Raw genomic sequence first — 27045 nt, 5'->3', positions numbered from 1 at the left:
TTGGTGGATTCGTGTTTCCCGTCCCCCGCCCTCGAGAAGTGGGGGTGAAAAGCGGCCCGACCTGCTTGGGGGTAGTGGGCGGATCGCAAGGCTTGAGGTGTGAGGATCGAAGCCTGGCGTAGGAGGGGGGCGGAGGCGGCTCCTGCGATCAAAGGGGACTTGAGACTCACCGGCCGTGCGCCATGAGGGCCCTGTGGGTGCTGGGCCTCTGCTGCGTCCTGCTGACCTTCGGTGAGTGATCCTGGAGGAGCGGGCCCCCCTGGACGCCCCCCCTCCTCAAGCGCGGCCTCTTCTCGAAGGTTCTGGGGGCGTTGAGCTCGGGAGGGTGATTACAGGGCCTGTGCTTGGTCTGTGGGGTGTCCATTGCTTTTCCTCGAAAGAGGCTCAGGGGATTTCGTTTACTCTCTCCTTCCTCTGGAAAGATAAAAGGAGAACGGAGTCGTTTTAATCCCTTATACATCTCCTAGTATCCGCTCCTAGAGGGCTCAGCCTCCTCGCGGTGGGGCTTCCCTCGGGCTCGTGCCCCCCTCCCCGCCGTCCCCCGGGAGCATTGTGTGTGCCCTTTCCGGAGGACTTTTGTCAGATGCCGCAACCTTTGGCCATCAGAGTTTGAGGACCCCCCCCGCCCCCAGGCTTCCACGCCTCGCCAACGCGAGTTTCCTTTCTTAGCCGCTGGGCTGTGGAGCGTGAGGCCCGCGGGCAGCGAACCGGCAGTGTCAGCGTGTTTGACTCACTTTTGCTCGAGCTCCTTAACATCTTAAAATCTCTAAACGTCTCTTCGCTTTCTCAGGCTCCTGAGCCCTTCAGTTCCCCTCGCTAGGGGTTGCACAAATCCTTTTCGTGTTCTGACTTGTGGTATTGAAGGCCTAAGTTTTGGCATGGTCAGTTTGGAGGCCTAGTCTCGGCCTGCGGGCAACACGTGTGAATGTAGAAGGGGCCTGGAATCGAATCTGCTAAACAGTATTTATAAAGGATCCCAGGGCCGCCCTTTAGAAGTGATGGCTGCCTCCGTCTTTCAAAATCTCCTGGGAGACCTCAGTATCTGAACTTACATAAGAAATACGCTTACGTGGGTTTACACTGGATATTTAAACCAGTGGATCCATTCTTCCATCGCCCCCTCCCGTATTTGCCAAGTGAATTTTGCAGCCACTACACTGGCCCTGTTTGATCTTGTTTCTTCTGAGAAGTACATGAAGCAACGATGTTTAAGAGTTTTCTGGTGTTAAATCTGCCATCAGGGTCTGTCCAGGCTGACGATGAAGTGGATGTGGATGGGACAGTGGAAGAAGATCTGGGTAAAAGTAGAGAAGGCTCAAGGACAGATGATGAAGTAGTACAGAGGTTTGTGTTCTTCTGAAACTATACAGATAACCCGCTGGGAACTTGGAATACAGTAGCTTTTTTGTATCTCTTCTCAAAAGATCCAGATGAAGTTTAATACTCTGAATTTAAATAGAGAAAATGTTCGGGGTAGCAAGTGTGTGCATACATAGTAATGTCTCCTAACTTTGCCACTAAGAATGACTGGTCGAAATGAGATGAATTCCCTTGAAAACTATTTTGATAACTGTTTCAGAATGCTAGCACTATAGCCTTCCTAAGACCATAGAAAAGGCTTCTCCTTTGGTTTTATACCCGGTGTGTACACTTAGTAATTTTAAAAAGGAATTCTGTCAGTTGAGCAATGTTTTGATTTGGCTTCTTAGGACTTAAACTTTTGTAGACCCTTAGAAGCCAAAGTTTCCCAGGCAGAGGGTTCCCTGTGAGGGAACGTAAATGAGTGTGACTTTGCTTTTTAGGAGAGGGAAGTTGGGTTTATTTTTCTGACAATGTTTAACACAGAGTATTTCCAACTTGCTGTTAAAGGTAATGTACTACTGTGATAAAATAATAATGAGATGGTAGACTAGTAATGTAAAGGTTTGCATTTTAGCTTTTTAACCATTAAGACAACCTTAAGAGATCACTCTGCTCTCATCACAGATCCCATATTTTTGGAGGGAATTAAGTAATGCAGTATTAGTTGATCAAATTTATTTCCTTAGAGAGGAAGAAGCTATTCAGTTGGATGGATTAAATGCATCCCAGATAAGAGAACTTAGAGAGAAATCAGAAAAGTTTGCCTTCCAAGCCGAAGTTAACAGAATGATGAAACTTATCATCAATTCATTGTATAAAAATAAAGAGGTAAGCAACATATGGTTATGATAATGTTGTTTTGTCTCCGTATGGTAGCTAACTTGTTAACTTTCATAGTGAATGTGCTGACATAGCAATTCCAAGCAAGTAGTTGGCAAAGTTTAAAAACCCAGTATGTACAAGAATCACTACTAGATACCTATTTGTGTGTGTTTGGGGGGAGGGGGAGGGTTGCTAAACATTTTCCCTTTTTTTTTTCCCTTTCCCCTCCAACTGTTTTCGTGGCCTGCTAAATAGTTGTGAGTCTTACGTTCAGTCATAACAAACTAAGCCTCGAGTATTGCATACAGAAAGATCATTAGGAGGGAAAATAGAGTATCAGCTACGCTCAGCAGTTCAGGTGTTCCTTGTAGTAGCTACAGTCCTTTGTGTAGAGAGCTGTGCCTGCTTTTACCAGGAGAGTAACGCCACCTCTGTACCATAGAAGTCTAGTCCTTGAAGAGTGCTTTTTCAGAGTAAAGAGTAGAAATAAAATGAGTTTGCCATTAAATTTAATGTCTCATGTATCTTGAGGCTAATCTAAGTGTGTATTAAATCTGGCTTCCATTTAGATTTTCCTGAGAGAACTGATTTCGAACGCCTCTGATGCTTTAGATAAGATAAGGCTAATATCATTGACTGATGAAAATGCTCTTGCTGGAAATGAGGAATTAACGGTTAAAATTAAGGTAAGCTTAGAACAATTTTCTTTTTAACTACAAAGAATTCTTAGAGATAGAGAATGCGTATCAGTCAAGATAGGCTAGGTTAGGAGCAATAACAATTCCCAAGTGTCGGGGACTTCAATCAGGGCTCAGCCAAATATGGCCTGTGGGTCAAATCTGACCTGCTGCCTGTTTTTATTTTTATATATATTTTTTAACATTATATTTTATTTTTTTCTTTGGCTGCGTTGGGTCTTTGTTGCTGCGTGAGGGCTTTCTCTAGTTGCAGTGAGCAGGGGGCTACTCTTCATTGCGGTGCGCAGGCTTCTCCTTGCGGTGGCTTCTCTTGTTGCGGAGCATGGGCTCTAGGTGTGTGGGCTTCAGTAGTTGTGGAGCGAGGGCTCAGTAGTTGTGGCGCACGGGCTTAGTTGCTCCACGGCACGTGGGATCTTCCCGGACCAGGGCTCGAACCGGTGTCCCCTGCATTGACAGGTGGATTCTTAACCACTGCGCCACCAGGGAAGTCCTGCTTTTATAAATAATGTTTTTGGAACACAGCCATGCCCGTTTGTATATTATCTGTGACTGCTTTTGACAGAGACTGTATGGTCCACAAAGCCTAAAATACTCTCTGGCCCTTTTCCAGAAAAAGTTTGCCAACCCCTGGCTTAAATCATCAGTCATGGCTGCCTGTGGCCTTTGCTTTGCATCATCTCTATGACACAGGCTGATTGAGCAGCCACCATCTGAAGTGTAGCTGGTTGCCACAGTGCAGAGAAAGCTTGGAGGGGCTCGCATCAATTAAAGGCTCCAGCCTGAAAGCCACATTCCTGACTCCCACTTGCAGCTCCTCGGCCAGAGCTAGTCACATGGCCTTATCCAACCATAAGTGGAGGAAGTATATTCCTACTGTATTTCTGGAAGGCAGAGAGCTGGGAATGTTTAGTGAAGAACATTGGTCACCACAGATTTCAAAGACAGAAGTCATTCAAGTTTTGAATCCTTTTAATTTCTATCAAAGAAATAGGTGAAACATAGAATTTTATTTTTCTTGAATTTTTTTTCATAAATAGCTTGCCTTATTTAGGTCTGTCTCTGCCCTTTGACATTTAGACCAGTCCTTGCCCTCTTTATATGGATACTTTACCAAATACACTGAACTTAAAATTACTCTCTATAAAGATGCTTGTGCTTAAGATGTACGCTTTTTGAAAAGCCCATAAAATACTATATGGAGGAAAATATCTCAGTTTTGTTTTCTGTATTGAAATTGATGTGGTCCAAAGCTGGTAGTTTCTCAATATATAGCTCAGTATTTCCTTTTTATATCGTGAGTATTGAGCAAGTATAACTGTTTTGTTCTTGTCTTGGTTTTAGTGTGACAAGGAGAAGAACCTGCTCCATGTCACAGATACTGGTGTAGGAATGACCCGGGAAGAGTTGGTTAAAAACCTTGGTACCATAGCCAAATCTGGGACGAGCGAGTTTTTAAACAAAATGACTGAGGCACAAGAAGATGGCCAGTCAACTTCAGAACTGATTGGCCAGTTTGGTGTCGGTTTCTATTCTGCCTTCCTTGTAGCAGATAAAGTTATTGTCACGTCGAAACACAACAACGACACCCAGCACATCTGGGAGTCCGACTCCAATGAATTTTCTGTAATTGCTGACCCCAGAGGAAACACTCTAGGACGGGGAACGACAATTACGTAAGTATTACTAATTCCTAATGAGAATTAATAGTCGTAACGAGGATGTTGATTCTCCGGTTCTGGCTCTGAGCAAACGGCTTATTCTGGGCCTTAATTTCTTTGCCTATAAAAATGAGCAACTTGAACAGTTTTCACCACTTGAAGTATTCTGAGGTCTTGCTAAGGGCCGGACCCAGAGTTATGGTGGCTGCTGTCTATGGAGGGCTTGAAGGAGGAAGGGTTAGCTCTTCAGGGAGAAGGCAGATCGGAGGCCTCAGAAACAAGTGGCTTGTCCAGGTTTTCCAGGTAAGCAGGACTTAGAAAAGTGGTGTCAGTCTGTGGAGCATCATGGATAACGGCAGTGGCACAGCGTGTTTACAAGATTCAAGGAATTCCTTTCAGGTGGTGGCAGTTACTGATGGAATTTCTGATGAACTTTGTTAAAGTTTTCTGAAGGTGGTGTGGAGGATGGCAGGACTGGATGAGAAGAGACTCTTGGGGTAGCCTGGATAACGGTTGAAAACATGCCAAGATAGTAGCCAGGGTTGGGGGCGGGTTGGAGATCACAGGAACAGATAAAGGACTTGAAGAGAGTTAAGAAAGTTCTTTGGAAGAAAACGTCTCATTCGAGGATAGTTACTAGTTATTGAATTTGATATGGAATTCATTTTAAGCCAGTACCTATTGTTGGTGTCGACGAGACATATCTTATGCCCAGCGTCTCCTGGTGCTTGCAGCACTGTGAAGTGTGAGACAGACAGACAGACGACAGGGCAGCTTTCTGCCTTTTGTTTTTTTCTCCATCTTAGAGATAAAGAAATTCCAATTTAGAGGTCAATTGACTTGCCCAGTTCTGCCAAGTGAAAATGTGCCCACAGTCTTGATTTTTTTTCTTAATTCAGTTTAAAATTTTCTCAACATTAAGGATTTTTAAATATTCAGGTAGGAAACAAGCATACATCTATGATTTCAACCAATTTTCTTCATCCCAGAAGACATTCCCTATTTTCATTGTCAGAGATTTTCCTTTCATGAAACTAGACAACTGCATTTTAGTATTTTTACTAATTTACTGTTCTAAATTTACCTTCTCCTGCCTTTCACATCTCCTGATCTCTTTAGGAGACATCCCTAATAGTTATACCCCAGGGCCCTCTCTGTTAGGTGGTAGGAGAATACAGGTAAATCGCATCTTTTAACTAGAAAGAGAAAATGATGTCCCAAGAGGTGCTAATGTCTTAGGTTGCCAAGAGACAGGTGAGACATCTAGATGGACGCTCCACGTGAGCAAACATTTTGTTAATACTCCATTCCCAGAGCCTAACGCATGACTAGCAGGTATTGGTATGAATGAATAAGGGTCATCAGGATGGTTTCCTACAGTAGCATGGATGGTTGATCAGTAAATGAAATTTTACAACAGGTTCTCCTTTCCTTGGCAAAATTACCTTTTTTCTTTAAGCCCTCCTTCCCGACCATTCACTTAACAGATATCCATTTGAGTGCCTGTTACCTGCTAGGGTTTAGGGCTACAGTGGAGAATAAGACAGTTGCTGTCCCTACTTTCACATGGCTCATTCGACTAAGAAAGAAAAAACATGAGATAATTTCAGAGTAGCAAATGCCAGAAAGGAAGTTAAGGGATACCTCCCTTATCAGAAGGTCTTTCTGAAATGGTAATAAATTAGGTTCAGATATTCTAGGCAGCAAGCACAGCATGTTGGAAGTTCCAGAGGCAAGAGGCCCATTTGAGGAACTGAAAGTCTAGAATGGCCAAAGGGGAAAGGAGAGCAAAGGCAAGGAAGCGACAAGGTTAGGATCCTGCCCTGCATACATATGACTTTATCTTATATTTGACTAATAAAGTAGAAACCATCTGACAATTCAATTTCCTCCCTACTCCTGTCTGTGCCCCTAAATTAGCCACCACTGTACCCTTATGAGAGATTTAGTGAGGATTAAATGAGATCATGAAATTAGCATCCTGTAAATGCTGTAAAAATTGCCTCTGTCCCTCCTACTACCATGAGGGAGTATTCTACATTTCTCCCCAAAGCTAATCTCTGCTTCTCATCTGTTGTCTCTCACGCCACCTCCTCAGAGACTAAGCATAAATTGATGCCTGCCATGTCTTTTAAAGTCAGCCTTTCCTGAACACCTTCCTCTTTCCCATCAAAGTGTAAACGTATTGAAGTCTCTGGGAAAAGGAACAAAGGCAGGTGGTGCGATGCCCCATGCTGCTGTCAGACATGCACTCTCTTTTTCTCCCCCATCTACTGTTGAGCTTCTCAAAAAAGCATACTTGCCTTTGTTGCTACTTCACCTTCTGTTCACAGCTCAGCCCACTGTGTTTTGACTTTATCCACCATCTTTCCATTGAAATAAGTCACCAGTAATCCTTGTTGCTAAATCCAGTGGATTCAGGGTTATTTTAGTTGGTATGGCTCCCAGCAATGGGTTCTTTTTTTTTTTTGTAGTTTTTCTCTTGTGTTTTCTACAGAATTTGCATTCTACTGCTCATACCTTAAAACAATCCATTCAGTACCTAGCTTCATCTTTTTAAACTTTCCGTTGCCTCAATGTTGATATTCTCTTTCTTCAAAAGTTCAGTTTCAGCCCTTTCCGTTATCCCGTGTCCCGCATGCAGTCTGAACCACTGTCTTGGATCCAGGTTCCAGCTCCTCCTCAGGGTTCTCTAATCTATATTCTTAGTCCAGATCAGGAGTCAGCAAACTTTTTCTTAAAGGATCAGCTAGTAAATATTTTAAGCTCGTGGACTATAGGATCTGTCACATGTCACAACTTTCCTATTCTAGTTTGAAAGCAGCCATAGACAATATAGGATGAGGTTGTATCCCAATAAAATTTCTTATGGGTGCCAGCCAGAGTTTGCCAACCCCTGGTCTAGATCTCTCTGTGGGGCCCTGGGCTCATATGTCTAATTGCCTCTTAAATACCTCTAACTAAGATGTCTAACCATCAGCTTCAATTTGCATCCAAAAGTGATGCAACTCTCCACTAACCCCGGATCACTAACATGTATGCTCCAAGACCAGAGATTTCGTCCCCTCACCAGGCTGTGTCATCATGTGCTGTCTACTTGTTGGCAGGTGCTACTAAACTATAAGCTTTTTGAGGCAGGGAGAGAACCATGGATACAACATTGCCCATATTTATTGGGAGCACAAACATCACGACTACCTGCTGTGTTTGAGAGTACGTTGTGATTATTATTCTTGGTGGATGGAGGAGGTGTTTGCAGAAGGGGTAGTAAGGAAGAAGAGGAAGCAGTGCTACAATTTTTGATATTGTAATTATCTAAGCCAGTGCTATCCAGTAGAACTTCCTGTGGTAGAAATGTTCTATCACTGCTCTGTCCAGTATGGTAGCCACTAGCTACATGTGACTCTTGGAATGTGGCAATATAACTAAAGAACTGATTTTAACTTTTATGTAAATAGTCACATGTGACAGGTGGTTACTGTTTTCTTGTCTAGTGCAAATGTAAACAATAGTTCAGATTAATTTTCTAGCTTTTTTTAAGGAACATGTTTTTGTTAGGGGTTAACTACAATAATCACTTGATTTCTAGAGTTGCTATCAGAGTGCATAAGATTCTACTTTTCTCCAGAATATTGCAGTGATTTCCCACCTTCAGCTAACTTAAGATTTCTGTTCTTCAAATGAAAACATCCAGCACATTGAGAAGGTTGAGAACATTTTCATTTTTTTACTTGGAACTAAGAATATTTTCCACCTGAGGGAGTGCAAGAAAGTTCTTCCTTTACCATACCCATATTAGGTATACTTAGCTCACAAACCTTTATCGGTGATGAGAGTTCTTAACATGGGTAACGGGGACATTGTTGGTTATACACAGAATTGCTGGCTATTATAGTCATATGAGTATTTAGACAAATTTATAGTCAGATCTTTTAACCAATCATGTCTTTCTCTAAACGTCTTACTTTCTTTGCAGCCTTGTTTTAAAAGAAGAAGCATCTGATTACCTTGAACTGGATACAATTAAAAGTCTCGTGAAAAAATATTCACAGTTCATAAACTTCCCTATTTATGTATGGAGCAGCAAGGTAAATCTGTAGGAATACAATGTATGTGTATTACCCTGGCACATATTCGAATATTTAACACTGAAAGAATGAACGTTAAATATGGTTCTTTCAATACAGGATACTCTCAGTGTTTTCTTACTGAAGATCGACTTTTTCAGCTGTAATTTTGTTTCATATCCTATAGATGAAATCAGAATTATTAAACAAATGAGTTCAACTGTAATTCTACTTTCTACTTCAACAGACTGAAACTGTTGAGGAACCCATGGAAGAAGAAGAAGCAGCAAAAGAAGAAAAAGAAGAATCTGATGATGAAGCTGCAGTAGAAGAAGAAGAAGAAGAAGAAAAGAAACCAAAAACTAAAAAAGTAAGTCTGGTTCATCTTCCTACTTAAAATATCGTTTAGGTTATAAAGTACCAAACCCATAGAAAAAGAGATCAGATTTGTTGTTGCCGGGGGTGGGGGGGTGTTGGAAGAAGGTACAAACTTCCAGTTATAAGGTAAAGAAGTACTAGGGATGTCACGTACAGCATGACAAGTAGAGCTAACGCTGCTCTGTGGTGTATAGGAAAGGTAAGAGAGTAAATCCTGAGAGTTCTCATTATAAGGAGAAACTTTTCTTTCTTTGGTCCATTTTTTAAAATTGTTTATTCTTCTCATCTATATGAGACGATGGATGTTAACTTATTGTGGTGATCATTTCACAATATGTGTAATTCAACCTTTATGCTGTATGCCTAAAACTCATGCAGTGATGTGTATCAATTATATCTTGATAAAACCAGGGAGAGGGGAGAACTAAGGTAAAAAATATTGTTTAGCTTATGTTAGAAAAAACAGATGCAGAAAAAAAAAAAAAACACAGAAACCCAAATATGCACAGACCGATTTGAGGGTAAGCTTCAGTTCTTAATGGTCTTCTTTTTTCAATGAGTGAGTCCCTAGGCCCAGCTTTTAAAACCAAACTCTGTGTGTGCGCGCGCGCGTGTGTGTGTGTGTGTGTGCACGCACACACTCTAGACTCCCTCTCTCCCTCTCTCTCTCTCTCTCTCTCTCTCTCTCTCTCTCTCTCTCTCTCTCTCTCTCTCTCTCTCTCTCTCTCTAAAGTTTTAAGTAGCAAATGCAGATCATTTTTATGAAGAGTTCTCTGACTTCCATATATGCCCAGGACTGATGGCTTATGATATGTTTTGAATTTTAAAAGCTTAAGAAGCTTTTTTGCATCTTCTTTTGTCATGCAGATATCAACTATAAAATTAGTTCTCTGGTCTTCTTAGGTAGTAGAGTAGGTAGAAGTAATGGTGGTGGATTTTGAGAAATATTTATTGTAAGATGTTGGATTTCTATAAGTCATGAAATAGAAATACGTAAGATGTATATCCTTCTAAACTCAAAACAGGTATTTTTACGAAATAACATTTTAGCTAGTTAAAAATAACTGAAAAAACCTTAATTGGATTGTTACCAATTATAATGAATAACCATTTGTCTTTGTTGTATTAAATAACAGTCTTAAGTGTTGACAGAAGTACTTTTTAAAATTTTTTTTGATCCAGTTGGCAAGAACCATACTACAGTATAGGTACCCTTTGGTGCTTCCGTATATTAATACTTTTTTGAAATGTTCTAAAGCTGTGGTTACTATAGTATAACTATTGATACTACTGGTATATCTGCTAGGAGAGACTAATCAAATACTGTAACTTCAGGTTGAAAAAACTGTCTGGGATTGGGAACTTATGAATGATATCAAACCGATATGGCAGAGACCGTCGAAAGAAGTGGAGGAGGATGAATACAAAGCTTTCTACAAATCATTTTCAAAGGTAAATGTTATTTTAGAATAATGTGATAATGAAACATTACTAAATCAAAAATACGCTGAAAAATAGTTTTATTACTATTTGAACACAACTGGTTTCCTTTTTAATCCTGTGTATTTTATATTATGCATTAAAAAAATTTTACTCTGGGGCTTCCCTGGTGGCACAGCGGTTGAGAGTCCGCCTGCCAATGCAGGGGACACGGGTTTGTGCCCCGATCCGGGAAGATCCCACATGCCGCGGAGCGGCTGGGCCCGTGAGCCATGGCCGCTGAGCCTGAGTGTCCGGAGCCTGTGCTCCGCAATGGGAGAGGCCACAACAGTGAGAGGCCCGCGTACTGCCAAAAAAAAATAAAATAAAATAAAAAAAAATTTTTACTCTGAGAAGGAATCTGTAGGCTTCACCAAATTGCCAAGTGGTCTGTGCTACAAAAAGATTTAGAACTGCCTACTAGATACATGCTTGATTTCTACTACAGAACCTGTAAGACCTAAAACCATGTTATTGAATGACTTTTAACATAATATTGAAGAGCTTGTTTACAACATCAAACATTTCTTTTGAGGTCATATGCCTAGGAATAATTACTAAATCTATTTCCTTGCCAATGTTTTGTTTTACTGATCATTTCTTGTAACTCTTAGAATCCAAAACTAGCATTGACTAAAATTGTTTCAAGTTAACGTTTCCTCAAACATCTTGCACAAAAGAGAACAGTTTAATGGACTTAGCACAGCTAGAGAAAACTTAATATTCTGTGATTGTATTTGTTCTTTGCTCTATTCCATCTGCTGATTCGTTACTTAACCTTTGTTTTCCTTACCTTAACATCCAACCATCCTTTCAGCTTTACTTCCAAAAACTTTCCCTCGGTTCTGCCTCTACTTTCATTCCCGTGAACTCGAAAGTCCTAGTGCATATGTAAAGGTACTTTCGTCTCAAGCAGCTATATTAGAAATATGTGAGCAGTGTGTGATTTTAAGTCTTTTAGAGGCTACATTTTTTTATAGTTGAAACAGGTGAAGTTAACTTTTAATAATATATTTTATTTAACCCAACATACCCAACAGTGTTATTTCACCAGGTGATCATTATAAAAAATTGAGTTGTTTCCTTTTTGGTTTTTTTGTTTGGTTGGTTATTTTGTGAGGTGTGTGTTTTACACTAACCAGCACATCTCAGTGTGGACTAGCTACATTTCAAGTGTCCAGTAGCCATATGTGGGTACGGTAATGTATAATGCAGGAAATTTCTGTCCTTACGCTTTATAGCTATTTACATACCTCTTTTTATCCACTGCTGTTCCAAATTTCATGGAAGAATCCTGTTCCTGAGTACTTTTTTGGTTGAACAGTACACTCATGAAATGTTGTATATTATTTTGTCATTTAGGCAGGGCGGTGGTTTTCCTGTCCTGTTCTCTCACATGTGTGGAACCTAGACTCATCCATCCTTCCCCAGGTTTAGGCGATAGAGTAATATTATTGACAGTCATCATCAGAACAACCATGTACAGCCAGCTAGAAGTGCAATCTTAATTGTTTCTTCTTCCCTCCTTGCCCCCCACCTTCACTTTTTTGGTAAGGGTACTTTTTTGTTAGTTAAATGTTAAACTGAATGTGTACGACATAATAAATCGCTTTTTCCTGTGCCTTTTGAATCGCAAACCGCTTTTTCCTGTGCCTTTTGAATGACTAAGATACCAACTTTCTAGGAAAGCGATGACCCGATGGCATATATCCACTTTACTGCTGAAGGGGAAGTTACCTTCAAGTCAATTTTATTTGTACCCACATCTGCACCACGTGGTCTGTTTGATGAATATGGATCTAAGAAGAGCGATTACATTAAGGTGGGTTTTTAATGGTATAAACTGAGTTTAAAATTTCAAAGTATGATTTCCAGAAAGTCACCTTTTTTTTGGTTTCTGCTTAGCTGTATGTGCGCCGAGTATTCATCACAGACGACTTCCATGATATGATGCCCAAATACCTGAATTTTGTCAAGGGTGTTGTAAGTATCTGGAGATTAATGGGGGAAGAGGGGATTAGAGTGGGGGTCTGGAAGTGGCGTTTTCTTTGGGTTGGTTGGTTTTATTTTTTTCGAGTGTCTTTATTGCTAACTGGACTTTGTTTTGCCACCTGAAGGTGGACTCAGATGATCTCCCCTTGAATGTTTCCCGTGAGACTCTTCAGCAACATAAACTGCTTAAGGTGAGTGTCTCTGGGAAGAGACCGGCCGCCTTGCTCTTTGGTTGGGCCTCAGAGAACAAGACTCCATTAGTGGAGTTCCCAGGTTTTGAGACTAGTCCTTGGGTTTTCAGATAAAGAACTTAATTTTACTCTGGAATGATCAAATCCTGAGAATCTGATTGTTTTCCCCCCAACATTTTATAATAAAAAATTTTCAAACATACAGAAAAGTTGAAAGAGCAGTGAATACCCATATATGCCCACTACCTGGTCTTAAAGTTAGAATATAAACATTAAAACAATCTTGTGACTGTTTCCAGGGACAACTTAGTTTCTGCTCCATCTGACATAGGAGTACTCACCATTCCCTGCCCCTTGATAAATACCAGCATCTGTATCTTTCACCACTACTCCCCTGCTACCTTACGTATTGTATGTTCTCAAAAGTTTGCGATGAGCTTTTGTAAAGTTACTCTTTAATTTTGTTTAGGTGATTAGAAAGAAACTTGTCCGTAAAACCCTGGACATGATCAAGAAGATTGCTGATGAGAAATACAATGATACTTTTTGGAAAGAATTTGGTACCAACATCAAGCTTGGTGTGATAGAAGACCACTCAAATCGAACACGTCTTGCTAAACTGCTTAGATTCCAGTCTTCTTATCATCCAAGTGACATTACTAGTCTAGACCAGTATGTGGAAAGAATGAAGGAGAAGCAAGACAAAATCTACTTCATGGCTGGGTCCAGCAGAAAAGAGGTGAGGTGAACTTGAACTGGTCCTGGTATGTAGCTGGGCATTTATAGCCAACTCTTGAGGGAAAAAAAAAAAGGAAACCTTACTTAAATTATAAACTGAAGTGGTTATGAGGCCTGTCAGTCACTGATAGGAAGAAAGTCATTTATATTCTCTGCACCTCTTAATTCTCCACCTGTAAAATGGGGTTGCTGGTATTACATAAATGTAGCTACTAGGATGAACAAATATACCAAGGCCAGACTTGGAAATTTTCGTTACTTTCTTAATTTTGTAGGCTGAATCTTCTCCATTTGTTGAGCGACTTCTGAAAAAGGGATACGAAGTGATTTATCTCACAGAACCTGTGGACGAATACTGCATTCAGGCTCTTCCTGAGTTCGATGGGAAGAGGTTCCAGAATGTTGCCAAGGAAGGAGTGAAGTTTGATGAAAGTGAGAAAAGTAAGGAGAGTCGTGAAGCAATTGAGAAAGAATTTGAGCCTCTGCTCAATTGGATGAAAGATAAAGCCCTCAAGGACAAGGTATTCTAGAAATTAGAAATTGTGAAAATTCTAGCATCTTCATTTTAAAAAATGTGTTGTGTCAGCAAATTAAACTTTGCAGCTGGTACTTTTGTAACCATTAAAAGTTGTACAGAACAACATTTAATATTGTAGTTAAGTTATTGGGAGGCTGAGCTTAAAATTTATGAACTACAAAGAATTGAAAGGATAAGTGTTATCCTGTGGGTGGGTATATTTCTTCCCTTTGTAATTGAAAGTTTTCCATAATTTAATACTGTCTTTGTAATAGCTTACATTTTTACCGATTAAACTTAAGTTTTAAATGTTTTTAAAAGTTGATGTTTAAGTATTTATGACTGAAAAATTCAGATTATTAAATGAGTTTCCTAAAAATCTGAGTGAGAGATACTTTTCTGATCTGCCTCCGTTTATGATCTTAAGCGGTGAGCCCTTAAGGAGTTGAAATGCAATTACTTCACGACCTTAACTGTTGATATTTATATATCTCTAACTTTTGGTTTCCTTATCCTAAGATTGAAAAGGCTGTGGTCTCTCAGCGCCTGACAGAGTCCCCATGTGCCCTTGTGGCCAGCCAGTACGGATGGTCTGGCAACATGGAGAGAATCATGAAAGCCCAAGCATACCAGACCGGCAAGGACATCTCTACAAAGTAAGCATCCTCAGGGAAGTCTTGTACAGCCGTCCTTTAGAAGATAATGGCAGCTTCTATACAAAGAACTGAGGTGTTTTAAGTGTCTGTTGTATATTAGATAAGTTTACAAAGGGATTAGATTGCTACATTAGATTGCTAAAGAAAAGGTCTTGAGGTTGTGATTTATTTTATAGTATTTTATCTACAGATGGAAATTTTCTTAATCTGTTACACATAATGTCTTTTGGCATTAGATTATATGCTTGGCCTGGTATCTGGACTTCTTTTACATTTTTAGATAATAGTTACAGATGAAGTTAATGACACTTATTTTTCTTAAAGGCGTTAAATCCTTTTAATCACCCCTTTCACCCCCAACAAGTATGCTCCACAAAATAAAGGGTAGAGGGTGCACAAGTTAACGAGTATTTGAACTCAAGGGCCAAGTACTGGAGGTACACTGGATCTTTGGTACCCTTTATTTTCAAGAAATATGTATTTCAAGTTTTTATTTTAATGTTACAACAATAGCTTTGAAAACGACTTCTTCCTTGTTTTTATTCTCTTCTACTTGGAGTATCTTCTTATTAGCTACCTAATAATCATCATACATTTTTTCCCCAGGCCTACCTTAAGGATTCTTCTCCTAAGTGTAGTTTCCATTGTCACAATCCCCAAACTCCATTTAAAAATATATCTATAATTCGTAATTAGCGTGACTCACCAATGTGTAATATTTATAAAATAAATTGTGACATTCAGACTAGTCAGGATGACAAATCATAATCCTCTAAGACTTGCGTGTATGATAGGTTATACCAGGATGTAGGGAGAGGGGCTTCACCCTGTCCTCGGCATGCAGCTATAGGAGGGAGAACAGTCACAGGGGATGGTAGGATGCTAATGACGATGAAGGTATACTCAGAGGCATTGCAGCTGACTTCAGAGAAAAGAAGCAGTTTTTCTTAGAACCATATAGGTTGAGGCATCGTGGAGAAGGTGTTACTTGAGCAGCACCCAGAGGCTGTTCTATTCCAGAACTCTGGGGAGACACAGATGCAATTAAGATAGTGAATACATTAAGAGGGGGTGAACAGGACATTAAATCAGTTCATCAACTCAACAAAGGCACTTGGGATTCATCAGTAAATAAGAGTTCATTATTGTACTCTTTCATCTAACCACACACATATAAAGCATGATGTAACAATATATAAGCATGTCGATTTTTCAAAAAGTTGTTCTCTGTAATTATGTGAGTTAGTAATAGAGTATGGGAAATGCATGGACCCTAAAATTCGATATGTTTACTTTGTAACAGTTATTATGCCAGCCAGAAGAAAACATTTGAAATTAACCCCAGACACCCACTGATCAGAGACATGCTTCGACGAGTTAAGGTGAGCAGTATCATAGCCATACTCCTTTGTCTCTTAATTTGACTACTTTGGACCCTTTAATATTAATTAGGTGTGACTTCTTCCATTTCAGGAGGATGAAGATGACAAAACAGTTTCAGATCTTGCTGTGGTTTTGTTTGAAACAGCAACACTGCGGTCAGGATATCTTTTACCAGACACTAAAGCATATGGAGATAGAATAGAAAGAATGCTTCGCCTCAGCTTAAACATTGACCCTGATGCAAAGGTTTGAAGTAATTTATTGAATGTTTGAATCCCCAGTGTCACGCACAATGCTAGAAATTAATGAGAAGCTCCCCGCCTTTTACATCCTTTTTTTGTCTGTCTCCCTTTGTTAGCGTGATTGTTAACTCTAATTAGAGGGTTGACTCTACAGTTCTGGATAAACTGGAGTGAGGTTAATTATGATCTTATACATTTAAATGAGCAAAGTGAAAATAGATCCAAGGTGTTCAATGCATTAATGGGCTCATAAATGTTCCCCTTAGGTGGAAGAAGAACCAGAAGAAGAACCTGAAGAAACAACAGAGGATACCGCAGAAGACACAGAGCAAGACGACGACGAAGAAATGGATGCAGGAGCGGATGAGGAGGAACAAGAAACAGCAAAGGTAGAACAAACCAAGAATGGGACTTGCATTTTCAGTTCTTGCAAAGTTAAGACTGTTACAGAAGTCAAGAAATAAATAGTCATCTAATTATCAAATTCAAAAGCTGGAGCAAATCCCTTTTTTCTTTATTTAAAGTGTGTACTTTGATCTTCCCACTTCCTTTATTCCCTTAGGTTAGCCATCCATTCTTGAGATGTTATTAAGCAGATTGTTCCTTAGCCCACGGTGCTTCTGTGTTCTTTGCCACTTGCTTCTGCCTTAACTCTAGCAACATTAGGCTATTTTAAATTTTTGACTGTTTGTGTTCAAGGACTGTTGATCTTGTTGTTGGGCTCTAAGTTATTTTGCAGATTAACAAGGTGAGGCTCTAGCCTACAGCTCAAGTTAATGGATAGGCTGGGTCCATTTCAATTGTTTTTTCCATACATGAACCTTCTGTGAGCTAAGGTTTGTTGTGCTGGTTTTTAATGTCTTCTGATTTTTCTGTTTTTCACAGAAATCTACAGCTGAAAAAGATGAACTGTAAATTACACTGTCACCGTTTGGATCCCGTATGAAGAAGGAATGTGAAATTTCAGTCATTTCTTTTGGGAGAGACTTGTTGTGGATGCTCCCCCCAGCCCCCTTCTCCCCCGCACTGTCAAATGTTGGGATTTTGGGTCACAGGAAGAAGTGGGTTTTTTAGTTGAATTTTTTTTTAACATTCCTCATGAATGTAAATTTGTACTATTTAACTGACTATTGGTGTAAAATCTTGTCATGTGTATAAAAATAAAAAAGATCCCAAACATTCAGTGTCTTGCCTGCCTTTTCATAATTCGATTGTTTTTCCTTCCAGTTTTATTGTGATGTAATTGACATACAGCACTGTATGAGTTTAAGGTGTACAGCACAGTGACTTGCGTACATCAGGAAGCGATCACAGTAAGTAGTGAACATCCATCGTCTCGTATAGATAGAAAATAAAGGAAAAATATTTTTTAGATCATGTGTCTTGGGTTTTCTTCCTTTCAAAAATAATTCATAGTTACTAAAGAAAAGTGGTTTTTTAAAATTATCTTTAAAAACCACCCATAGAAAGAAGACATACTCTTCCTTACAGAAGAATTCCAAATAATACATGTAGAAGCTCCCCTTTCTAGGAAGTGGAGCTTAATCCTTTTCTTTTTCAATGTGGGCTGGATTTAATGACTGTCTTCCGGAGTATGGAAAGGAGAAAACAGTAACTTTCTATAGAGAAACTTGGCAAGTGCTACCTTAATAACCAAGTGATCAAGGTTCATATCACCAGGGATGTCATGTACCCGCTGATGCGATGAGGAAGGGTACCTCACCTCTGGTATTCTTTCCAAAACTTCCCAACCTTAACCTAACCTAGAATATGTGAACAGTACTCTTCAAAAATTTTTAAGGTCAAAACCAAAGAAGAGGAGGGTGGTGGGAGGGAGACACAAGAGGGAGGAGATATGGGGATATATGTATAGCAGATGCACTTTGTTATAAAGCAGAAACTAACACACCATTGTAAAGCGATTATACTCCAATAAAGATGTTTAAAAAAACCCAAAAAACAAATAGTCACAGACTGGAGGAAACTACATGGCAACTAAATGCAATGTAGTAACCTGGGTGAAAGCTGGTGAAATCCAGAGTCGGACATATTCATTTGTGCCTTAGCTCTGGCATGTGTGATGTCTAGCATGGTCATGTAAGATGAGGGCATTCATGGAAACAGGCAGTGGGATACAGGAACTGTGCTATCTTGGCAGTTTTCCTGTAAATCTAAATTTATTCCAAAATTAAAAGGCTGTCTTTTTAAAATCATCTATAGTCCTACCACAAGTATAACTACAGTGAAGATCCTCATCGATATGTTTAATTTGTTTTAAAATGTGTTACGGGATAAATGGTTTCTCTAAATATAGCCATCTGAAATAGTATTTTTTTTTAACTGGCTAGGGAGAGAAAATGTTACTCATTTGCATATTCAGAGATCATGGTGTGTGAGAAAATTCTGTGGAACCTAATTTTATGTACAATAAAGTTGTTGAACACTTCACAATTTTCCTGATAATCTAGGACACTTTCTAGGCTTCTTTCTAGGCTTCTCGTAATTCTAATCATTATATGCTTCCTACCCCTCCCCATCAAGCTCTTTTTTAGTTTGCAATCATCACTTTGAAATTACTAGATACCCTACAATCATCTTTTTAAAAATCTGCCCTGCTTCTTTTCCCTTTTAAGAAAATGGGAACTCAGTCATAGAGAAACAGGCTATCAGTTAAGGTATAGCTTCCTTTCCTGATACAATGTTATATTAGCTATTAGTTGTATTTGTTTCCCATTTTTTGGCCACTATAAATGACTACTTTTAGTAGTAGGACATAAAAATTAAAGCCATCAGGTCGCATTAAATTTGTGGCATCTGAAACTTCTCAGAATCTTCCCATTACAAATTCTAAATTTCCATTGTTTCCATCAGGAAGTGTAAAAAGCAGCATTCTCCCTGAGGTTTTGGTAGAAACAGGCAGCTATGCAGCTATGCCATATACACCTTGCGCTACAGCTGTTTAACTGGTCTAAATTATCTGACGGGTTACAGCTGAGCTGTCGTGAACTGTTCCCCAACAGCTTTATTAAGAACTAATCTAGTTCTTTTTTTTTTTTTTTTGCGGTACGCGGGCCTCTCACTGTTGTGGCCTCTCCCGTTGAGGAGCACAGGCTCCGGATGCGCAGGCTCAGCGGCCATGGCTCATGGGCCCAGCCGCTGCGCGGCATGTGGGATCTTCCCGGACCGGGGCACGAATCCGTGTCCCCTGCATCGGCAGGCGGACTCAACCACTGCGCCACTAGGGAAGCCCTCTAGTTCTACTTTTAATACTTGGTTTTTGTCACAGGTTTGGTTCTCCAGGAAGCACTGAGATGGAGTTTAGTGTGCAGAATATTTATGAAGGCATGCCCTTAGATGAGCACCTGTGGAAGGAAAGCAAAGGAGACTGCGCAGAAGGAGAAGTCGAGCAGCAATGCAAGTCCAAAACCAGCCTCAGCCAACCGTGCGGGGAAGTGAGCTGAACCGGGGTCCCTCACAGCTGCCGGCCCCTCTGTGCTGTGCAGCTTTGAGCCAGGTGGTGCTGGCTGAGGCCGTCCCTGCAGGAGCTGGCAGCTGAAGGGAGCCCGCTGACAAACATTCAGCGCTGGGGTGACAAGCCTTTTCCTGGGAATCCGGAGGCCACATTTCTACACCCACCATAATGTCCATTTTTCACAATGGGGTCAGCTTAAAAAAAGGAAAAAATATATATAATATATACCTTGGTTAAAGTTACTTAGAATCAGCACTTACTGAAATGATGGCATTTTTTGCTTTTGGTACATTTGAATTTTAATAGCTATAAAATTAATTTTTCACCTTCATGAAGCCATTGTCTTGTAGGAAATTTGGGTTCAAATCATGACTTTTTCTTGTTGATTTATACTAAATCAAGTATCCTTCCCTGAAGCCTTTGGGAATTCCAACTACTTGCGGAAGTTAGGCACCTTGACTAGAATTACCAAATTAATATTTAGGAAAACATTTTTAAATCCCTTTAACTAAAAAAAAATAGACTTTTTCCAGTTTGATATAAAGCCCTTGCAATGGCAGCTGTGGCAAGCTTCACCATTTGTAAAGTGTACCATTTTTTTTTCAAGAAAAATGTATTCAGTTAACGATGCTATGAAATTTGATACAGAGAAGGGAAGACTCGTGCACAAGAGCACAGTAAATAATGTATCAGGAAACAGCAATCAGTCTCAACTAAAAAGTCCACCTTCTGGGGACTTCCCTGGTGGCACAGTGGTTGGGAGTCCACCTGCCAATGCAGGGGACATGGGTTCAATCCCTGGTACAGGAAGATCCCACATGCCGCGGAGCAACTAAGCCCGTGCACCACAACTACTGAGCCTGCACTCTGGAGCCCGTGAGCCACAACTACTGAAGCCTGCGTGCCTAGAGCCCGTGCTCTGCAACAAGAGAAGCCACTGCAATGAGAAGCCCGTGCACCGCAACAAAGAGTAGCCCCCGCTCGCCGCAACTAGAGAAAGCCCGCGCAGCAAAGAAGACCCAACGCAGCCATAAATGAATAGGTAAATGTATGAATAAATAAATAAATTTACATTTAAAAAAAAAGCCCATCTTCCACCTCAGAATCCCGGCCCTTGTTTTCCTAGGGTAGGGTACCGCTCATCTGTCACTGACAGAATTGAAGATTCTCTTTGTGCTGGGAACATATGATAAAGTACCAAATGACACAGAGTAGAAAAGAAAAATCTGGTATATGAGTCTGGAAACAAACCATTTCATTTAGTTGCTTTATACTGTTAAACTAAAAGGGCACTGACTATGGAGAGAAACAAAAGCATTTTGTTTGCACTTAGGAATTTAAGATTTCAACATTGACCCCAAAGATCTCTATCATGTAGCAATCTGGTAACTGGCTAAGAAGTAATAAGCTTAGACATTATCATTAGAAATTCAGAATTTTTAAAAACTTCTTTTGGAAAAACAGCCCTGAACACAGAGCTGACTGCTCTATAAATTACTTTCGACCTGCTTTCATAGACTCAGAAAAGGGCTAACACGTTGGTATTAGTTTCCCAGGGCTGCCATAACAAAGAAACACTAAGTGGATGGCTTAAAACAACAGAAATTTATTCTCTCACAGTTCTAGGGGCCAAAAGTCCGAAATCCAGGTGTCAGCAGAGCCATGTTCACAGACTCTGGGTAGAATCCTGCCCTGTCTCTTCCTAGCTTCTGGTGGTGTCCCCTGGCTTGTGGCTGCATCACTCCAATCTTTGCTTCTGTTATCACCTGGCATTCTCCCTGTGTGTCTGTCTTTACATGGCGTTTTCCTCTTCTTATAAAAAGACACCATTCACATTGGATTAGGGCCCACCCCAATGACCTCATCTTTACTTCATTACAACTGCAAAGACCCTATTTCCAAATACACACTCACAGGTACTGGGAGTTAGGACTTCAACATCTTTTGGGGGGATACAATTCAACCCATAACAATACTCATTTATGTTTATCAGTTATTTTAGAATATAGTTTATAAGAGAAATTAAATGCCAAATGGTGTCTCAAATTTGGGGGTAGAGAACTTGTGACCGTCCAAGTCACAATTGTTTATAATTGTGTTATATATACAACTCTGAAAGAATTTCAAACTTTGAATATTTCAACTGAATTCAGTTTAGTACAAATAGTACTTTCCGATATTTAGAGAAATATTAACTTCTCACCCTAAGCATTCACGGTCAATGTCACTTTTATTATAGTTAATTTATAATTCCCATTTGCCGTTATAGTCAAGTTTATTCAGAGAAATAAACCAGAATTATAAGGGTAGGAGACACTGCAACTGTGTTCTCTCACATGATATTTAAGACTAGGTATCTATCAAACCGCATTAGAGGAGCTGATGATATAAGCTTTGGCAGTTTTCAAGAAACATTAGTCAAACCATAACGAAATCTCAATGCATCGGTTAACATCTGCTGAGCACTTCCTCTTGCAGTTAGCATTGTATTAGTGCTTAAACACAAGTAGTTTGACTCAGTAAATTCTAAAACTACATATTTAATTCTCATAACATTATTCACAGAGTTCTTGGCAGAGACGAATTTTGAGGTTCATGTTGTCTCTCTTTCAGTCCCAAAAGCTCTGTTTTGAGTTCTCCAGGCTGTGGTGGAATTTCAGGTATTGTCTATAAAAAACAAAAATAAAAACAAACAAAATATATAGATACCAATGCTTTCTAAGACTGTAATTAAATGTAACCTGAAAAACCTCAAAGAAAGTAAAAAGTAAAAAAGAACAAAAAGCCTCCAGCTACTCAATGATAAATCTTTATTATGAGAACCTGCAGTCGATCTATGTCACTTTCTAGCCCTCTATTTACAGGACTCTATCATCTGGGCTACGTCTTAAGTCCTAAAGGACTCACAGAGGGAAAGTTTGCATCAGTTATCGATTGACAGATCACGAATTTGAACAAGGCTTTCCACACTGGGAAATTCATTCCTGCACTACTTACTGACCTCTCTACCATGTGCCTGGCACAGAAGACAGATATTAGGAATTAATTCATTTATTCAAAAACAGTAAGTGCCTATTATGTGCAAAGCATAAAGCAGTAGGCAAAAAAATACAAAACTGCCTTCAAGAAAGGTGATTTTGGGGACTTCCCTGCCGGTCCAGTGGTTAAGACTTCACGCTCCCAACGTAGGGGGCCCAGTTTGATCCCTGGTCAGGGAACTAGCTCCCGCATGCCGCAACTATGAGTTCACATGCCGCAACTGATCCCGCGTGCCACAACTAAGACCCAGCGCAGCCAAATAAATAAATAAATATATTTTTAAAAAAGGTGGTTTTGTTTTAACTTGTAACAGCTTTAGTGAGATATAATTCACACACCATACTATTCACCTATTTAAATAGTCAACGACTTTTGGTATATTCACAAAGTTGCACATCCGTCACTATAATAAATTTTAGAACATTTTCATCACCCCAAAATGCAACCCAAACCCATTAGCAGTGGCTCCCATTTCCACACACCACCACCACCACCACCAGCAAGCCATCTACAGACTTGCCTCTTCTGGACATTTCATATAAATGGTATCAGACAACATGTGGTCTTTTGTGACTAGTTTCTTTCACTTAGCATGTTTCCAAGGTTCATCGGTGTTGTCACATATATCAATACTTCATGCCCTTTTAGGAGCAAATAATATTCCACTACAAGCATATACAGGGGAATTCCCTGGAGGTCCAGGGGTTAAGGCTCCACACTTCCACTGCAGGGGGCACAGGTTTGACCCCTGGTCAGGGAACTAAGATCCCGCATGCCACGTGGTGCGGCCAAAAAATTTAAAAAAATAAAAATAAAAGGCTATAAATACCATCGATTTATCCACTCACCAGCTGATGGATATTTATTTGGATTGTTTCCACTTTTTGGCTAAAATGACAGTTCAACTTTGATTAAAAAAAATGTAGCACTTCTTATTTATATACTAAATATATAACCAATTTTTAAGAGTAAAGTGATTTTGGCATCAAAAGTTAGCACTGTCAGCAGAGGTTCTAAATAGCAGTTGGTGTGCGTATGGGTGTGTCTGGACACAACCAAAAATGAATGCTGTAAAATGAGTCCAGAGACTGTGTCTTTTGACCTTCTAAGCCTCCAATAGTAAACAGATTATAAATTAAGAAAAACAGGACAAGTACAAGTAATGTAAGAGAAAAAGGAAATGCAAAAGGGAAGCTCGAGCAGAAAGCACTCTCTATTCCAGGACGGAGCATCTGCCCTGAGTCTTTGCCTCCTCTTCTGTTTTGATGAGCTGGGCTGGACGACGAGGAAAAGGTGCCCTTAAAGCTTCTCCCTTAAGACAGCACTGAGCACAAGCCCTAGGCAGCCCTTGCGGTCTCCTCTGCTCTAGAATCCACCCAGACCTCTAGCTGCAGAGACTGAAAGACTCCTGCAAAGGCTGGTGGTGGTTACAATAGTGACTATAATTGCTGGAACAATACCAACAGACATAGGTAAAGAACATAAATTCCTTAAATGTTAGTAAAGCCAACAGCCTCCTACACACAGCCAGCCCCAGCCTACAAGTCCCTACAGAGGTGCCCCACTGCCAATGTCACCACCCAATCAGGATGAGGTGGCCTGAGACACTTCAGTATGCCCCTTCTAGAGATTCTGGTTTCATGCTGCCACATCCCAAGATCCAGGTAGCTGCTGGTAACAACCCTTGCATGTTCTGGCTTATGAGATGGGTGAATGAAAGGGCAAATTTCCCAGGGTCAAATCACAGGCATCCCTCCCTTTGTAAAGCCTGTCTGATGTCTATTCCTGCACAAGCTAGAGACCAAACTGCATTTCTGTGTAAGGTTCTAACCCCTTTCTGTCCCCACTAAGTATCCTTGATGCCTCCGTAGAATTCAAAAGAAGCAGTCTAAAGTGGTAAGAAAGAGCTACTGCAGCATTGTTTGTACAAAAGCTAGATACCAGCTAAACGTCAACAGGGAATTGAGTAACTAATATACGGAATATCAATAGTATGAAATACTATTCAGTGGCCAGAAAGAAAAAAGGCTATTAAGTAAATCTATTCATACAGACATTAACCAAAACAAGCAAGCCGCAGAGAAATGTGTATATGAATTTCTATTTACATGGGGAAAAACACCCCATAAACTCTATGTATGTGTGTGTGTATTCAACAACAGTAAAAAGTCTGGAAGGATATGCCAACCAACAATGGTAGTTACCTTGGAGAGCAGATTGGATAAAGGAGGTTATCAGCGGGGGGATTTTCACTTTTTACTCTACATGCTTGAATTCAATTGGAACACTCCAAGGGTGTTGTATTATTTCATTAACAGGTTCAAAAAAGAGAAACACTGAACAGAAAGCCTGGGCTTCAAATCGTCATTAAGCTATGCGACTTCGGGAAATCACCTTCACTCTGCTGAACCTGTTTCCTCTTCCGAAAACCAGAAAAAACACCTCCAAAACTGTAGTGCTAATTCACGGAAATTAGAAACCAACGAACGGTTGGTTCTCTTTATCTGTCCAGAGTCCAGGCAGAAATGACTGCTCCCTGCGCTGTGCTCCACTCTATTCACGCCCACAGCATAACACGGAGCACACTCTTGGAATTATTTGCACTGTACTTCCTTGCCTCCACCTCCTCAAGACCTTAACTCCTCAAAAGTACCTCTAATTCTCGGTACTACTTCCGGGAATGCTTATTAAAATTAATTAAAATTCCTCCCTCCTTTGAATGCCTATATTCACTCCTTCCTCATTCAACAAATATTTATTAAGCATCTACTATCAATACATTCTACGGCCTTTTCTAGGTGACTGAGACACAACAGCGAACCAGACAGGCACAGTCCCTTCCTGGAGATTACATTCTAGTGGAGGAAACAAAGAACAAGTAAAAAGACAAAGGAATAAAATAATTGCAAATCATGACAAGTGCTCTATCAAAAACGAAGGACTGAGACAACGGCAGAGGAGGAATCCTTTGGGGGCTGTACAAAGAACCCTCATTGCTAGAGGAGATATTTGAGCAGAGACTTGACGTTTTGAAGAAGTAAACCAAGCCAATATCTGGGAGAAAAGCATTCCAAGAAGAGAAACTGCATGACCTTGAGCTTGGGACAGGCTTGACGAGTTTGATAAACAGCAAGGAAGTCGCTGTGGCTGCAAGAGAGGGAACAAAGAAGAAACACTAGAAGATAAGGCCAGTGGCAGACAGGTGCCAGACCGTGTAAAACTTCAAGACTGTGTAAGAGCAGGCCATGTATTGCTCTAACGGCAATGAGATGCCACCACAAGGTTTTAGGTCCCGGGTACACGTGCTCCTAATTTCAAGATCACTTTTGCTGCTGTGAAAATGAAGTGGTCCAGGAGCGACGCGCGGGGACCCTCCTGCACTCACCAGGTCCGGCCGGTAGTACCGGTGCACCACCTCCGCGCCGGCGCACATGGCCAGGAGGCTGGCGGCGAACATTTTCAGGTAGGACGTCCAGGACACGCCCGCGGGCATGGTCGGCAGGCTTAAGGGGGAGGGAAAGCGTGCGATGTTAGAACGTTCCCAGGTCCCCACTAAGCTGTGGGGGTAAACGAGCCCCACTGCAGCGCAGGGGCGGAGTTAGAACACTTGGGTCCTCAACCATGAAACGAGGGCGCTGAGCGCATGAACGCCCCCTGGAGGCGGAAGACCAGAAGGCCGCGGGTTCTTAGTTGGGGTGGCCGGGATTTCTGAGTTCAAAGGCAGCTCTAGCAGAGCGAGCGGAAGGTCGCACCCGAAGATTTCCCGCGAGGCCCAGCAACCCCTGGGAGAAGAAGCACTACAGACCGCACTGCACAGCCTAGGGGTGCGCCCCGGGGGAGACTGTACCTCGAGCTGCACTGGCACTCGGAAGCGGGTCAGGGGACGGTTGAAGAGCACTCCGGAAACGGAGCGGGCGGCCGCGGACCGGACCGAAAGTGCAGGGGATGAGGCCCGCGCCGGACCGGAAACCCGTTTCACTTCCGGCGTGGGCACGTGACCCGGACGGAAGTGGGATTTTCGCCCAGGGCAAGTGTCTTGTCTTTTTTTCTTTTTAAGCCGATACGCAGACCTTTCCCGGCCCCAGGCTCTCGGCGCCCTCATCATTCCCTCTATAGTTGAATTTTCCTGGCAGATGTCGAGTCTTGACCTCGGCTCTGGCTGGATTCTTGAATCATTTGTGCTTTCGCACCCACAAAGGAGGTTGCTCACGTTTACCACCTTTTAGGAGCGGGTGGAGATTCGCACACTGAGCCACGCGTGCTTAGGTGAGGTCACTCTGGAGTGAGTGAAGTTAAAAGCATTCTCTGTAGTTGTGCCCTGCACGTTCTTTGACACCTGAAAAAGAGCCAT

At 41.0% G+C, this 27045-nt stretch overlaps 2 protein-coding genes across 3 annotated transcripts; one reads left to right on the top strand and one right to left on the bottom strand.

Moving 5' to 3' along the window:
• The first annotated feature begins 71 nt into the window (after positions 1–71).
• On the top strand, positions 72–17362 carry HSP90B1 (heat shock protein 90 beta family member 1). The gene is made up of 18 exons (XM_004326628.4): positions 72–231; positions 1242–1344; positions 2049–2190; positions 2754–2870; positions 4224–4555; positions 8517–8628; positions 8855–8977; positions 10321–10437; positions 12149–12286; positions 12370–12447; positions 12582–12647; positions 13117–13386; positions 13661–13906; positions 14422–14558; positions 15862–15940; positions 16032–16187; positions 16450–16572; positions 17069–17362. The coding sequence occupies exons 1-18, from the start codon at positions 183–185 to the stop codon at positions 17096–17098; spliced, it is 2418 nt and encodes an 805-aa protein (XP_004326676.1). The 5' UTR covers positions 72–182; the 3' UTR covers positions 17099–17362.
• Positions 14555–26688, bottom strand: UQCC6 (ubiquinol-cytochrome c reductase complex assembly factor 6). Of its 2 annotated transcripts, XM_073788275.1 has the most exons (4): positions 26542–26688; positions 26080–26197; positions 22219–22322; positions 14555–15582 (listed from the first exon to the last, which is right to left on the bottom strand). In XM_073788275.1, the coding sequence occupies exons 2-4, from the start codon at positions 26185–26187 to the stop codon at positions 15570–15572; spliced, it is 225 nt and encodes a 74-aa protein (XP_073644376.1). In that variant the 5' UTR covers positions 26188–26197; positions 26542–26688; the 3' UTR covers positions 14555–15569. The 2 variants fall into 2 exon arrangements, with proteins under 2 accessions (XP_073644376.1, XP_019773836.1); XM_019918277.3 differs by lacking the exon at positions 26542–26688 and having other exon boundaries at positions 14580–15582; positions 26080–26535.
• Between the last annotated feature and the right edge of the window lie 357 nt (positions 26689–27045).

The sequence above is a fragment of the Tursiops truncatus genome, chromosome 11 (genome assembly GCF_011762595.2).
Source record: "Tursiops truncatus isolate mTurTru1 chromosome 11, mTurTru1.mat.Y, whole genome shotgun sequence".
NCBI classification, from domain to species: Eukaryota; Metazoa; Chordata; class Mammalia; order Artiodactyla; family Delphinidae; genus Tursiops; species Tursiops truncatus.
This window is presented reverse-complemented; position numbering and strand designations above follow the sequence as displayed.